Genomic DNA, 15,523 nt, shown 5'->3' on the forward strand with positions numbered 1-15,523 from the left:
GGGGGTGGGTTTCACTCCCAGACAGAGAAATCTGGAAGGCAGGACCTCCCCAGAGCTGTTCCTTAGCAAATAGAAAACTAGACCCAGCCCCCAAGGGCTTGGGGGTGTGTGTGCGTGCACACACATATATGTGTGCACGTGTGCTTACACGTGTGTGCATGTGTGTGTGGCGTTCGCGGGCGTTGGACCTCTCAGTGGTGAAGCTTCCAGGGAGGTCACGCGGGCATCACCTTGGATGGGGCCACTGTCACAATTCGTCACTGTCCCCAGTGTCCCCAGTGTCCCCAGTGTCCCCAGCACCCAGCCTCAGGCCATCAGCGCCAGCACACGGCTCGTGGTTCTGCTCCCGTCCAGAGCTCAGGCGTGGTCGTGAGGAGCGGTAGGCACTGCACTGTCCGGAGGGCAGGCCCAGTTGTCCACTCGGTGGGGGTGAGTCGCCTCCCTCTGGGCTGGGGGGGCCTGGCGTGGAGAGGGGCCAGATGCCAGGGCAGGTGGAACCCAGGCACTGGTCCCCCCCCCCCCCGTGCCACCCCCCTGCTGTTTCCTGAGCAATAGGAACCCCTGCTGCCTCTCCCCAGGCCTCCAGAGGTCAGCGCTAGCCATTTAGACCCGGACCCAGCAGCGCCGCGGGGCTGGACAGGAGGGGAAGTGGGATGGCAGCCGGAGGTGGGTGGGCTGGAGGACAAAGACCACCAGTGGGCGGCACGAACCGCGCGGGTGCGCCATGGGGGCCGAAGCACAAACCCTGCCTGCCCCAGGCCCTCCGAGCCCCTCTGCCTCCAGCCCAGGCCCCTAACCTCAGACAGGCAGGGAAGACCCCGCCCCGCGTTCTAAAATCCCTCGCGACCCCCAGGGCCTCCAGCTGGGGCCCAGTGTTTTAGGGCCCGTCTTCGGCTCCCCCGCCTGGTTCTCTGGCCCCGGCCGGGCCTTCACGAGCCTCGTCTGCGGGTCCCCCGCGCCCGCAGCGGCCTTGTCCGCATCCCCGCGGCCTCGTCCCCGCGCCCCGCGCCCCCCGCCCCGCCCGATCCCCGCGTCCCCGCGAGCGCCGCCGCGCAGCCAGGTGGGCGCGCGCGTGGGGCCGGGACCGGGCGCCTCCAAACGCGCCGCCCGCCCCCGCCGCCGCCGATTGGCTCCCGCGCGCCGACCGGGCGGGACTGCCGCGGGCGCGCCGGCCGCGCCGCGCTCCACGGCGGGCAGCACCGCGCGCGGATGCCGCTCGGTCCCGCCGCCCGCCCCGCCCGCGGCCCAGGGCAGCCGGGGGTGGCGGCCGCGGGCGGCGGACCCCGGGCCATGCGGGGCCGCGGGCCCTGAGCGGCGCGCGATGCCGCGCTTCCCGGTGAAGAAGGTGCGCAAGCAGGCGAAGCTGCTGCTGCTGCTGCTGCTGCTCACCGGCGCCGCGTGGCTCACCTTCGTGCACCTGAGCCTGGCGCGCCCGGGCCGCGCGCTGCGCCGGCGGCCGAGCCCCGCGCGAGGTAGGGCGGGGCGCGCCGGGCCGAGGCGGCCGGGGGCCTGGGCGCGCTCGGTCCTGCCGGCCGTGGGGGTGGAGGGACGCGGCCCGGGGCCTGATGACGTAACAGTGACGCTCGCGACCCTCCCGGGGCGCGTCCGGGACCCGGGTTGGCTCAGGCCCCGGCCTGAACGCGGTGGCGACGGGGTTAACGGTGCGCCCTTGGCGAGACCCCGCCCCCAGCCCCTGCTGAGGCCTCCTCGTTCCTCCTGGGCAGCTAAGCAGTACCTCAGTTTCCCCAGCGGCGGGGGCCCGGCCGCGGGGGCTTCCTGGAGGGGGTGCCCAGGCACACCTGAATCGGCCGGGCCGGCCGCCTCGGGAGCGAGGCCTGGTGATGGGCCCCGGGCGAACTCTGGCGGGGTGAGGGGACCCTGAGCCCAAAACCCGGCGGCCTGGTCCTGGGCAGCCCGGCGGGGTGGGTTGGGGGCTCTAGGAAGTGGCGACCTTTGACACACTGCGGCGGTGGCGGGAGGGGGTTGCTTTCCAGAGAGGGAGGTAGGGGGCGCAAACCTGCGGAGAAGCGGGCCCCGGGCAGGGCCGGAAGCCCACCCAGGCAGGATGTGAGGAGGGGCGTGATGGCCACCGCTGGCACAATGACCGGGCACCTGGGGAGCCGGAAGCTCCGGTCGGTCCCCGCCCACACCTAAACATCCCAGCGCTTCTCTGCACGCAGGCCGGGGGTCTGGGGCTGCCTCAAACCCCGACCTTCTCCATCCCAGAAAGGAGCCCGCACCCTCAGCACACACACAGGGCAGGACTCAGCTGACCCCAGCCCTGCTGGACCAGCCCCCATGGGCTCCCTGGGGGCGTCTGAGCCTAACCAGTAGGGGGCGTGGGGACTCCTCTTCCCAGGACACCTCTGCTCTCAGTCCCACCGGCTGGGAGGCCTCCTGGTGGGTGGGAGCTGTGGGAGCTGTCCTGAGTCCTGGAAGCTCCCGGCTGGAGCCGCCTCGCTCTTGTCCAGCCCTGGGCTCCCGGCAAGCCCCAGGCTCTCCACGTCCATGGAGGAGGCTGCACAGCCTGGGCGTGCCGAGGCGCCAGCAGGCAGGAGGCCATGGGCAGCCCCTCCCCCAGAGGAGGGGCTCTGCCTGGACAGGTTCCAGGTCCTAAGGTCTGGACTGAGCAGCGGGCTCCTGGACCGGGTGGGAGGGGTGAAGGGGGCTCGAGGTGCTCCAGAAAGTGGGCGGCTCGGGGTGCACAGCCCCACGGCCCGTCTGCCTCTGAAATAGGCCACACGTTGATGTATTTTGGGGTCATTTTCCGACATCACCTCCAGGGCCACCTGTGGCAGGAAGCGCCGTGGGCCCATGCTCCCTCTCCGGGCTGCCGGGCTGCTGCCGGGGCTCCTCGGGCAGGCTCAGCCTCGGCCACGCTGCCGCAGTCGCAGGCCCGGCACCCACGAGAGGGGGGCGGACGTGAAGTATTCTGCTGAGGGAGGGGCAGCGGGGGTCCTTGAGACAGCGCAGCCAGGCCAGGAGAGCCAGATGGGCACGCGTGTACACACGCACACGCACACCCAGTGGGAAGGGACCCTGCGAGGTGCTGGGTGTGGGTGGGGCACCAGGGGGCACGGGGAGCTTTCACACCCTGCACCAGCCTGCAGGATGGAGGCCCCCGGCCCCCGGCTGACCCCGGCAGCTGGGGCTATGGCCTTGGAGACAGCCTGGGCCTGATCTGCCCGCATGTGCTGCTCACAGATGGTGAAAAGCTGGCGGGAGTGACTGACAGCCATGGCGTCCAGGCTGTGCTGTCCACACAGCGGGCGGAGGACTCCAGCGAGAGCCGTGAGGAGCAGGGGGTGAGCAGGGCTGTGGGAAGGGCTTGGGCGTCAGCTGTGTGGATGTGGTGATTAGATGTGGCTGTGGCCGTGGCCGTGGCTGGGCTGGGCTGGGCTGGGCTCCAGCACCAGCAGACACCCCAGCCCGAGCTTCGTGTCCTGTGGGTGTGCGTGGTGTGTGCATGGTGTGAGCCTGGTGCACTGCACACCCCGGGGCCCTAGGGTGACGTGGCTACGCGTGGAGCTGGGCGTCGTGGGGTGTGCCCGGGTGCCATGCATGTGGCTGTGTACCCCCTTCTCGCCCTTTGAGCTCCAACTCTGCCGTCCCCTGTTCCTGCCGTAGCCTGAAGGTGGAGACCCTACCGTGCTGAACCTCACCCACAAGACCCCCCCCTGGCGGGAGGAGGTGAGCCTGGCCAGCCTGGGGGGTGGAAGGCAGGGCTGGGCGGAAGGTGAGGCCTCCCCTCCCCCGCAGTACAAGGGGCAGGTGAACCTGCACGTGTTCGAGGACTGGTGCGGGGGCGCCGTGGGCCACCTGAGAAGGAACCTGCACTTCCCACTGTTCCCTCACGTGAGTGCCCGGGGCAGGGGTGCCCCCAGCAGGCGGGCAGGGTAGGTGGGCAGGGGTGCCCCCAACAGGCAGGAGTGGGCGGGCAGGGGTGCCCCCAACAGGCAGGAGTGGGCAGGTAGGGGTGTCCCCAACAGGCAGGGGTGGGCGGGCAGGGGTGCCCCCAGCAGGCAGGGGTGGGCGGGCAGGGGGTGCCCCCAACAGGCAGGAGTGGGCGGGCAGGGGTGCCCCCAACAGGCAGGGGAGGGCGGGCAGGGGTGCCCCCAACAGGCAGGAGTGGGCGGGCAGGGGTGCCCCCAACAGGCAGGGGTGGGCGGGTAGGGGGTGCCCCCAGCAGGCAGGGGTGGGCGGGTAGGGGTGCCCCCAACAGGCAGGAGTGGGCGGGCAGGGGTGCCCCCAACAGGCAGGGGAGGGCGGGCAGGGGTGCCCCCAGCAGGCAGGGGTGGGCGGGCAGGGGGTGCCCCCAGCAGGCAGGGGTGGGCGGGTAGGGGGTGCCCCCAGCAGGCAGGGGTGGGCGGGCAGGGGTGCCCCCAACAGGCAGGGGTGGGAGGGCAGGGGTGCCCCAACAGGCAGGGGTGGGCGGGCAGGGGTGCCCCCAGCAGGCAGGGGTGGGCGGGCAGGGGTGCCCCAACAGGCAGGGGTGGGCGGGCAGGGGGTGCCCCCAGCAGGCAGGGGTGGGCGGGCAGGGGGTGCCCCCAGCAGGCAGGGGTGGGCGGGCAGGGGGTGCCCCCAGCAGGCAGGGGTGGGTGGGCAGGGGTGCCCCCAACAGGCAGGGGAGGGCGGGCAGGGGTGCCCCCAACAGGCAGGGGTGGGCGGGCAGGGGTGCCCCCAACAGGCAGGGGAGGGCGGGCAGGGGTGCCCCCAACAGGCAGGGGTGGGAGGGCAGGGGTGCCCCAACAGGCAGGAGTGCGTGGGCAGGGGTGCCCTCAGCAGGTAGAGATGGGTGGGCAGGGGTGCCCCCAGCAGGAGGCGGGGTGGGCGGGCAGGGGTGCACTGGGCCCTGATGCCAGTGCTCTCCGCCCCCAGACCCGCACCACCGTGAAGAAGCTGGCTGTGTCCCCCAAGTGGAAGAACTATGGACTCCGGATTTTTGGCTTCATCCACCCGGCGAGAGATGGTGTGGGAGTGGGGGTGCCCGGAGGGAGGGGGTGTCGTTGGGGGGCGCACCCCCTGAGCCCCTCTCCTGCGGACTAGGGGATGTCCAGTTCTCTGTGGCATCGGACGACAACTCTGAGTTCTGGCTGAGCCTGGACGAGAGCCCAGCGGCCGCTCAGCTGGTGGCCTTTGTGGGCAAGGTATCCCCACCCCCGCTCCTGCCCCTGCCCCAGCCCCAGCCCTAGCCCCAGCCACTTCGTCCACCCCCCAGTCTCACCGGGCCTCCTGGGAATGGGGACTGGGTGGGCCCAGTGCCCCCAAGGAGAGGCAGAACCCCCACAGTCCCTGCTGTGCCCTCCAGACCGGCTCTGAGTGGACGGCACCGGGAGAATTCACCAAGTTCAGCTCGCAGGTGTCCAAGCCCCGGCGGTGAGTGACTGTGAGGGTGCGTGTGCTCACATGGGGGGGGGTGTGCTCACCACAGGGGGTGTGTGCTCACGTGGGATGCATGTGCTCACGTGGGGGTGTGTGCTCACGTGGGGGGTGTGCTCACGTGGGGGGTGTGTGCTCACGTGGGGTGTGTGTACTCATGGGTGTGCTCACGTGGGGTGCGTGTGCTCACATGGGGTGTGCTCACGTGGGGTGTGTGCTCACGTGGGTGTGTGCTCACATGGGGGGTGTGCTCATGTGGGGTGCGTGTGCTCACATGGGGTGTGTGTACTCATGGGTGTGCTCACGTGGGGTGCGTGTGCTCACGTGGGATGCGTGTGCTCACGTGGGGGTGTGCTCACATGGGGGGTGTGCTCACGTGGGGTGCGTGTGCTCACGTGGGGTGCGTGTGCTCACGTGGGATGCGTGTGCTCACGTGGGGGTGTGCTCACGTGGGGTGCGTGTTCTCATATGGGGGTACGTGTACTCATGGGGTGTGTACTCACGTGGCATGCATGCACTCATGTGGGGTAGATGTACTGATGTCAGGGTGCGTGCACGCTGTCACGTAGGGTGACCGGCACATCTGCAGCTCCACACCCTGAGCACACCTGCACACACCTGGCAATGGTGTCATCCCAGCCCACCCCTCTCCGGGCTCCCTGGCACGCAGGGCACAAGCCCCCCCTTCTTGTCCCCAGGCTCATGGCCTCCCGAAAGTACTACTTTGAGTTGCTGCACAAGCAGGATGACCGGGGCTCGGACCACGTGGAAGTGGGCGTGAGTGGGTCCCCAGCCCCATGGGGTTCCAGTCCAGTTAATGCCCAGGGACCACAGAAGGACGCTCAGAGGGGCTTGTCTGGGAGTGGCCCTCAAGGAGGGTCTTGGACGTGGACCTCCAGGGGCCTAGAGACTGGGCTGCCCTGAGAAGGCCAAGGATTTGCTCCTGGAGAGTCCTCCCTGTGAGGAGCTGGGGGCGTGGCTTGCAAACTGAAGGGCCTGGGCCGGGATCCCTGGGCTATGGGCAGGGAAGGGAGAGTGTTGTGGGCCCAGGTCTGAGGGGTGCTGTGTGGGTCCAGACTGGAGATGGAGGTGCCCGAGGGGTAACTGGAAGGGCCTAGGGCGGGGGGCAGCCCCCAGGAGCCCCACTGAGAGCACAGAAGAGAGATGGAGTCCTCGCAGGGTGGGGCTGCGGGGGCCCTGGGCCTGGTCCTTGATGGGGCCAGTGGTGCAGTCACAGCCCACAGGGCAGCATCCTGCCCAGGGGCAGCCAGGAAGTGTTCCAGGGGCCCCGGCTGCCCCCAGGGCCTCCCTCCACTCTACCCCCAAGTGCCCCACACCCTGCGAAGGCCTCCTAGGGGCTCCCAGCCAAGCCCACCCTCTCTACCCACACCCCAGTGGCGAGCCTTCCTGCCCGGCCTGAAGTTCGAGGTCATCGGCTCCGCCCACATCTCCCTGTACACAGGTGCGGCAGCTCTGGGCTGGGGGGCACCTCTGTGTGGGGGGGGGTGGAGAGGGAGTCCCATCACCCCTGTGCCCCCAGACGAGTCCACCCTGAAGATGGACTACGTGGCCCACGTGCCCCAGTCTCCAGCCAGCCATGTGGGGGGCCGGGGGCCACAGGACGAACCCAGCGCGGACATGCTGCGGCCGGATCCCAGGGACACCTTCTTCCTCAGTGAGCAGCGGCGAGGGGGCGGGGCTGGGGCAGGGCCAGGAGCCCCCTCCTCACGGCCTCTCCTACAGCCCCTCGCGTGGAGCCCTCCAGCGTGGAGAACGTTCTGGAGCCCTGTGCCTACGCCCCTACCTACTTGGTCAAGGACTTCCCTATCGCCAGATACCAGGGCCTGCAGTTTGTAAGTGCGCCAGCCCCGCCCACAGCTGTGCCTGCCCCCACAGTGTTCCCAGCCCCGCCCACAGCTGTGCCTGCCCCCACAGTGTTCCCAGCCCCGCCCCCACAGCTGTGCCTGCCTCCATAGTGCTCCCACCCCGCCCCCACAGCTGTGCCTGCCCCCACAGTGTTCCCAGCCCCGCCCCACAGCTGTGCCTGCCCCCACAGGTGCTCCCCAGCCCCACCCCACAGCTGTGCCTGCCCCCACAGTGTTCCCAGCCCCGCCCCACAGCTGTGCCTGCCTCCACAGTGTTCCCAGCCCCGCCCCCACAGCTGTGCCTGCCCCCACAGTGTTCCCAGCCCCGCCCCACCGCTGTGCCTGCCTCCACAGGTGCTCCCAGCCCCGCCCCACAGCTGTGCCTGCCCCCACAGTGTTCCCAGCCCCGCCCCACAGCTGTGCCTGCCCCCACAGGTGCTCCCCAGCCCCACCCCACAGCTGTGCCTGCCCCCACAGTGTTCCCAGCCCCGCCCCACAGCTGTGCCTGCCTCCACAGTGTTCCCAGCCCCGCCCCCACAGCTGTGCCTGCCCCCACAGTGTTCCCAGCCCCGCCCCACCGCTGTGCCTGCCTCCACAGGTGCTCCCAGCCCCGCCCCACAGCTGTGCCTGCCCCCACAGTGTTCCCAGCCCCGCCCCCACCGCTGTGCCTGCCTCCACAGGTGCTCCCCAGCCCCGCCCCCACCGCTGTGCCTGCCTCCACAGTGCTCCCACCCCACCCCACAGCTGTGCCTGCCTCCACAGGTGCTCCCAGCCCCGCCCCACAGCTGTGCCTGCCTCCATAGTGCTCCCACCCCGCCCCCACAGCTGTGCCTGCCTCCACAGGTGCTCCCAGCCCCCCCCGCGTCCCCTCCCCCTGCCCTCCACAGGTGTAACTCCTTCCTCCCGCCCCATGTGCCCACTCCCGCCCCCCCCCCCGCCCCGTGTATCCCCTCCCTCTGCCTACCGCAGGTGTACCTGTCCTTTGTGTATCCCAATGACTACACCCGCCTCACACACATGGAAACGGACAACAAGTGCTTCTACCGCGAGTCGCCGCTCTACCTGGAGAGGTGGGTGGGTGGTGGGCGGGGGAGCGCCGGCAGGGGCGGGGCCTCTGCTGCGGGTCTCTAATGCCCCGCCCCCACCCCAGGTTTGGGTTCTATAAATACATGAAGATGGACAAGGAAGAGGGAGAAGAAGATGAAGAGGAGGAGGTGCAGCGCCGAGCCTTCCTCTTCCTCAACCCCGAGGGTGCGTGCCCGCCCCACACCCCGCCCGGCCCCGCACCCAGCCTGCGCCCCGCGTGTCCGCTTAACCGCTTAACAAGCGCTCCCCGCAGACTTCCTGGACGACGAGGAGGAGGGGGACGTGCTGGATGCTCCGGAGCCCACTGAGATGCAGCCACAGGGTGACCACAGGTCCCCTGTCCCCGCGGTGCCCACAGAGACCCGCACCACCCCTGCCGCACCAACGCCGCGCAGCGCCCTGGCTGAGCGGGCGCGTCCACACTCGCGGGCCCTGAGCTGGGCTGCAGGGGCTGCACGCCCCCTGCCCCTCTTCCTGGGCCGAGCCCCGCCGCCCCGCACCGCTGAGCGGCCGCCGTCCAAGGTGTACGTGACGAGGGTGCGGCTGGGCGGGCGCGCTGCGCCCCGGGAACTCGCACCACGCGGCCCTCCCTGGCCGCCCTTCCCTGGTGTCTTCCTGCGCCCAAGGCCCCTGCCCAGAGTACAGCTGCGGCCGCCTCCGCGCGCACCGCGGCCTCGCGGCCACAGGACCACCAGCCCCCAGGCCACAGCGCCCCGACCCCCAACCCGCACCCAGGCGACCCCGGGACCGCCCGCGCCTACGGAGGCCTCGAATTCCTCCTCGGACGGGCGGCCCGTGACCTCCTTCCTGAGCTTGTCCCAGGTGTCCAGGTCGCAGCTGCTGGGTGAGGGCGAGGAGGAGGAAGAAGAGGAGGAGGAGGAGGCGGAGGGCGAGGATGGCGGCGCGGAGTCCCAGGACAGCGCCGCGGGCCGCTGGCGCGAGGCCGCCATCAACTGGCGCCGCACTTTCAGCGTGGGCGCCGTGGACTTCGAGCTGCTGCGCTCCGACTGGAACGATCTGCGGTGCAACGTGTCCGGGAACCTGCAGCTGCCCGAGGCCGAGGCTGTGGACGTGGTGGCTCAGTACATGGAGCGACTCAACGGGCGCCATGGCGGGTACGGGGTTGCACGCCGAGGACACACCCAGCCTGCAGGGGACCCAGACCCAGCCGGATGCATGGAGCCCTGGCCTGGGACCAATTCTCCCCCTTGTCCAGTCCAGGGGCCCCCCATCTCTGCCCACAAGCCCCACGTCTGTGACATGGGCTTTGTCCCTAGGATGGATCCAGGCCACGGGGTACTGGGCAGAGAACCCCACCCCGAGGCTCGGGACCCCCTGCCTCCCTCACCCAGGGCCTCACTCTGCTGCCCCCCATCTCCCCATGCAGATGGTGTGGAGAGGGGGCCCGATGGGTGGGCGTCTTCAGAGGAGGCGGGTCCGTAAGGCATGGGGGAGGAGGGTTCCCATCTGCAGAGGGTCCTGGGCAAAGCAGGAGGTCTCAGGTCTCCCTCGAGAACAGGGCTGGAGGCTGCCCCACTGCTGGGTGCCCTGGTGTGTGAGGCTGGGAGGGGAGGAACCTGGTGGTGACGGACCCCAAGGTGGGGGCGCATGAGCCTGCCCTTGGCTGAAAGCAGGTCGTGGCTGCCAGTGGCCTGCCCAGCCAGGTGGCCATGGGGTTAAGGGGAGCCCCTGACTTGGGGAGGGTATGTGGGATGGGCAGGAGCCTGGGCCCCTCAGAGGTCACAGGGCCCTCCAGGGGAGAGGGGCATAGGCAGCAAACAGGACAGGACCCTCACTGGAGAAGAGAAGCTTCCTGAGGGCATCAGAGGGAGGACAGCCGGGGTCACTGGCTGGGCAGAAGGAACAGGAGGGGACCCAGGGCAGCCATGGGGGCGTTCATCCCAGACAGGGCCCACCCAAGTGCAAGGAACAGCCCGTGGAGGCGGTGCTGGACCTGGGCAGGGGTCTGCTCTGGCGGGGGCGGGCCTGGGCTGGGGTCTGCTCCGGCGCAGGCTGCCCTGGGGGAATAGGCAGGTGGGCCAGCCTGCCTTCCAGGTATCCCGCCTGCACAGAGGGCGGCCCTCTGGGGGAGGGGGCGCAGAGCCGAGACCCTGCCTCCCTCAGGGGCGGGGCCAGGGCCGAACCTTGCGTGGCGTCTCCTAGGCGCTTCGCGCTCCTACGCATCGTGAACGTGGAGAAGCGCAGGGACTCGGCGCGCGGGAGCCGCTTCCTGCTGGAGCTGGAGCTGCAGGAGCGCGGGGGCGGCCGCCTGCGCCTGTCGGAGTACGTCTTCCTGCGCCTGCCTGGGGCCCGCGGCGCCGGCGCCGACGGGGAGAGCCCAGAGCCCCCGGCTGCCGCCTCCGCGCTCCCCGATGGCCGGCCCGAGCTCTGCAGGCCCCTGCGCCTGGCCTGGCGCCAGGACGTGACAGTGCACTTCATCGTGCCAGGTGCCAGGCGGCCCTGGGGCTGGGGGGGGCGCTCCGGGGACTCCCTCGTGCCAGGGGAGGCTGGGCAGGGGCGCAGGGCCAGGCTGAGCGCCCTCGCTCCGTCTCTCCAGTGAAGAACCAGGCTCGCTGGGTGACGCAGTTCCTGGCAGACATGGTCGCCCTGCAGGCGCGCACAGGAGATTCGCGCTTCAGCGTCGTCCTGGTGGACTTCGAGAGCGAGGACATGGACGTGGAGCGGGCGCTGCGTGCCGCACGGCTGCCAGGGTAAGGGGCACAGTGAGGCGGACCTGTGCGTCTGTCCCCTCAGCAGGGGCCGTGGCTCTAGGGCTGGCTCCCGCCATGCCTCCCTCCTCCCCCAGGTACCAGTACCTGAGACGAACAGGGAACTTCGAGCGCTCTGCAGGGCTGCAAGCTGGAGTGGACGCAGTGGAGGTCCGTGGAGCAGACGGGGTGCGGGCTGGCAGGCGTGGGGGAGAACCGGGTGGGGCTCAACTCTCCCCACCTCCAGGACCCGGGCAGCATCGTCTTCCTGTGCGACCTGCACATCCACTTCCCACCCAGCATCCTGGACAGCATCCGCAAGCACTGTGTGGAGGGCAAGCTGGCCTTCGCCCCCGTGGTCATGCGCCTGGGCTGCGGGAGCTCCCCCAGAAACCCCCACGGTAATGCCCCAGGGGCCTAGCTCGGCCCCGCCCTGTGACCTCTCTCCCATCCAGGAGCCCGGGGTCAGGCCACCTCCTCTGATGGCTGCCAGTCAGTGCTGAGCTCCTGGGTGAGGGCCCCCGTGGGGACAGACCCGCCCCAGGCCCCTCCATGATCTGCTGGGTACCCCCCCCAGGCTACTGGGAAGTGAACGGCTTCGGGCTCTTCGGGATCTATAAGTCAGACTTCGACCGAGTGGGGGGCATGAACACCGAGGAGTTCCGCGACCAGTGGGGGGGCGAAGACTGGGAGCTCCTGGACAGGTGCCTGCCCACCCCCACCCCACACCCTCCTCCACCCCCAGGGCTAACCCCCATCTCCCTGAGAGAACCCCACACCCTGACCTGGGCCTTGCGGGCCCTGGTGGGCGCCCTGACCACGCCCCCACCCCCACCCCACACGGCTAACCCCCATCTCCCTGAGAGAACCCCACACCCTGACCTGGGCCTTGCGGGCCCTGGTCGGCGCCCTGACCACGCCCCCACCCCCACCCCACACGGCTAACCCCCATCTCCCTGAGAGAACCCCACACCCTGACCTGGGCCTTGCGGGCCCTGGTCGGCGCCCTGACCACGCCCCCACCCCCACCCCACACGGCTAACCCCCATCTCCCTGAGAGAACCCCACACCCTGACCTGGGCCTTGCGGGCCCTGGTGGGCGCCCTGACCACGCCCCCACCCCCACCCCCACCCTGGACAACTGTGCACTGACCAAGCCCCTTCCCTGTCCCCCAGGGTCCTGCAGGCGGGGCTGGAGGTGGAGCGGCTGCGGCTGCGGCACTTCTACCATCACTACCACTCCAAGCGTGGCATGTGGGGCTCCCGCAGTCGGAAGGGCTCCCGCACCGGGGGGTCCTGAAGATGGCCCCCTCCAGCGCCCGTCCCACGACCGCCACTGGAGCCCGCCCGTGCCTGTCCCCTGTGCCCGCCCGAGAGGCAGCCCACAGCCGGCCAGGCCAGCCTGGCCCCCACACTGCGATGATTTCTGTGAAATTTTGCTGTAGCGATGACGTTGTTTTCAGGATTTCCAAGAGTTCTGTCTGTTCTGTTTTTTATTCAGAATGAAATATTTTTTTTAGTTCTGATCCATGCTCTTGACCTTATTCTCTTGGCCAGGGGGGTTTGGCCCTGGACTCCCCACCTGTTCTCCACCCCACTCTTGCCTGCCCTCCCGTGCTCCTCAGGGCATTGGGGGCCCAGCCGGGGCTCTAGGTCGGCAGAGGCAGGAGCCCAGTTTAAGATATTTAAAGCAAAACGTGGGAGGGGTATTCGGACCTAGGTGCTGGCAGCTGCCCCCACCCCTGCTCCCAGCCCTTGGGTCTCAGCCCCAGTGTGGCCTGGTCCAGGTCTGGAGGGACCAGGACAGGGCGTTCAGCATCCTCCCTGAAACAGGTGTGGGCGAATCACCCTGGCCTCTAGGCCACACACGCGCAGCAGCCAGGACCAGCCCCACCCCCACCCTCCTGGAAGGCCCCGGGATAACTCCCACCCCAAGGCTGGTCCCTTGGGGGCAGGCTGTGGCCATCTTCGGGGGCTCTTGTTCTCCCTCCTGGCTTACTCCAGGGGAAGGCCACACACCTGCCCTGAAACCATCCCGACCCCCAGAGGAGCTGGGGGAGGGTCGGGGGAGGAGTTCGGTTGGACCCTGAGAAGCCCCTGAGGCTGTGCTGGGGGGAGGGCACACCCCGGAGCAGTGACATCGGAGCGGAGTGAGCCGGAGAGGGAGGGCCACGTGTGAGCAGGAGCAGAGGTGTCCACAGAACACCTGGACACCATCACTGGCCTGGACTCCCACCCTCGAGGCCCATAAGTTGAGACTTGGGGCCTGGGGCCTGAGCCCGCGTGGTCTGGGCTGCGCGGGCTCACTCAGGTGCTCTGCGTCCTCCTGGTCCGGAGGGGCCCAGCTGGCCAGACACAGACCCAGCCCATCACTCCCTAAGTCATTGTCCTCCGTCTCGGTGACGCTGTGGTGCAGTGGGTGAAGCCTCCACCCGCGGTGCTGGCGTCCCATGCTGCAGTGGCTGGTTCGAGTCCTGGCTGGTTCGTGCTTCCAAACCAGATCCCTGCTGATGCACCTGGAAAAGCAGCAGAAGATGGCGCAAGTGGTCGGGCCCCTGCACCCGCATGGGTGACCCGGATGGAGCTCCCGGCTCCTGGCTTCAGCCTATCACTCGGGGAGCCAACTGGTGGATGGAAGGTCTCTCTCCCTCTCTCTTTCTCTGCCTTTCAGGTAAATTTTTAAATCTTTTGAAAAAAAGAGAATCCGTGTGACAAGAAAATTAGCCAAGTAGGAAGGACACCGGAGACAGGCAGGTGGAGCATCCACACCAGAGCAAGCCTCGGAGAGCAGACGGAAGAGGAGCCCAGGAGCCTGCGCACGGCTTGGAGCCCCCCCCGGGGGGGCAGCAGCCGCCACATTCCTGCAGCCCCGTGAGGGCACCGAGGGCAGAGGCGGCTCTGGAGGGTGCTGAACCCAGGGATGAGAGCAAAGGAAACCCAAATTCGAGGGGAACACAGACCTTCACCAAGGAAAGATGTGCACCGATGGGCACGGATGAGCTGCGGAGCCGCTCACAAAACAGGGCTGGGGGGCTTCCGTGGATGCAGGAGAGCAGGGGAAAGTCCTTATGAAAGCAACTCAGGCCATGGGGCCGGCGCCGTGGCACAGTAGGCTAATCCTCCGCCTGCAGTGCCAGCATCCTGTATGGGCGCCGGTTCTAGTCCAGGTTGCTCCTCTTCCAGTCTAGCTCTCTGCTGTGGCCTAGGAAAGCAGTAGAGGATGGCCCAAGTCCTTGGGTCCCTGCACCCACGGGAGACTGGGAAGAGGCACCTGGCTCCTGGCTTCGTATCGGCACAGCTCCTGCCATTGCGGCCATTTGGGGAGTGAACCAGCGGATGGAAGACCTTTCTCTCTGTCTCTCCCTCTTACTGTATGTAACTCTACCTCTCAAATAAATAAAATATTAAAGAACGAAAGAAATGCAGGCCTGAGCCTGGGAGGTAGCAGGCCCACACATGGACAAGGCCACCGGCACGCCAGCTTCTGGGTGTGTCCTATAGCTGACGGGTGCCCGCTCCTTGGGTTGGGCATCTGGGGTTCGGGCAGCCAGGAGCCACATCTCCTCTGGAGTCGCTGTCCTTGGGGCGGGGATCGGCCCCTGGCTGCAAAGCATGGGCACTCAGCACCCCTGCCCCCAGACTGCACACCTGGGGGAGGCCGGAGCCCACGCCCCTCAGACCCAGGGAGTGGCCTGGGCCTGGCTAGGCTCAGAATTTCTGCTCCAGCTGCCTTGGGGGCTCACTTTCCCCACCTGCAGAGTGGGGGGTCTCAGGCAGAGGGTGTGTGCCAGCTGGTGGTCCCATGTGGCACAGTGACAGACGGGGGAGACTGACATGTCCACCCGTGGTTCACTCCCCAAATGCCCATGGCTGGGCCAGGCCAGAGGCTGCTGCTAAACAAATCATTTAAAAACAACAAAGCCAAACGGGTGGTGACGTGGCTCAGTGAGCTAAGCCACGGCTTTCTTCCCCAGCGTCCCGTGTCGGGTCTCTCCTGCGTCCAGTCCAGCTCACTGTCTAGCTCACTGTGGGTTCCTGGAAGGCAGCGGGAGACGGTCCGGGTACGGGGCCCCTGCGCCCAGTGGGGACCTGGGTGCAGCTCCGGGATCCTGGCTTCCTCTGGGCCCAGCCCTGGCTGTTGCAGATATCAGGGGTGAACCAGAGAATAAAAGATCTCTCCCCAACGTCGCTTTTCAAATAAATAAATATTAGGGGAAAAAAAGTAATGAAGAGGTGGCCGTTGACGGCCAGGTGGGCGAATGGATGGACACGTGGGCAAGACCACCCACAGCCAGCTGGGCCTGGTCCCCTGAGCTGGCTTCTGAGCCAAGGGCGAGTCAGGGATCACACGGCCCTCCCCCTGCATCCCAGGCCCCAGGGGCAGGGACCACCCTGCCGGCCAGGCAGGCCCAGAGCCCAGGCCTCAGGCCAGCTCCAGGCTTGAGTGTGGGTGCCAGGGTTGCCAACAGGAAGTGCCTCTGGGGC

At 68.6% G+C, this 15,523-nt stretch overlaps 1 protein-coding gene across 1 annotated transcript; it reads left to right on the plus strand.

Moving 5' to 3' along the window:
• The first annotated feature begins 1,181 nt into the window (after positions 1-1,181).
• On the plus strand, positions 1,182-12,564 carry B4GALNT4 (beta-1,4-N-acetyl-galactosaminyltransferase 4). Its single transcript, XM_070053736.1, has 20 exons — positions 1,182-1,472; positions 3,205-3,305; positions 3,628-3,690; positions 3,760-3,855; positions 4,879-4,969; positions 5,047-5,147; positions 5,309-5,376; positions 6,078-6,156; positions 6,775-6,841; positions 6,920-7,054; positions 7,123-7,232; positions 8,214-8,314; positions 8,395-8,495; positions 8,584-9,445; positions 10,494-10,777; positions 10,888-11,041; positions 11,137-11,209; positions 11,286-11,439; positions 11,616-11,742; positions 12,215-12,564. Exons 1-20 carry the CDS (start codon positions 1,322-1,324, stop codon positions 12,336-12,338), a joined length of 3,042 nt encoding a protein of 1,013 aa, XP_069909837.1. The 5' UTR covers positions 1,182-1,321; the 3' UTR covers positions 12,339-12,564.
• The last annotated feature ends 2,959 nt before the right edge of the window (positions 12,565-15,523 follow it).

The sequence above is a fragment of the Oryctolagus cuniculus genome, chromosome 1 (assembly GCF_964237555.1).
Source record: "Oryctolagus cuniculus chromosome 1, mOryCun1.1, whole genome shotgun sequence".
Taxonomy (NCBI): domain Eukaryota; kingdom Metazoa; phylum Chordata; class Mammalia; order Lagomorpha; family Leporidae; genus Oryctolagus; species Oryctolagus cuniculus.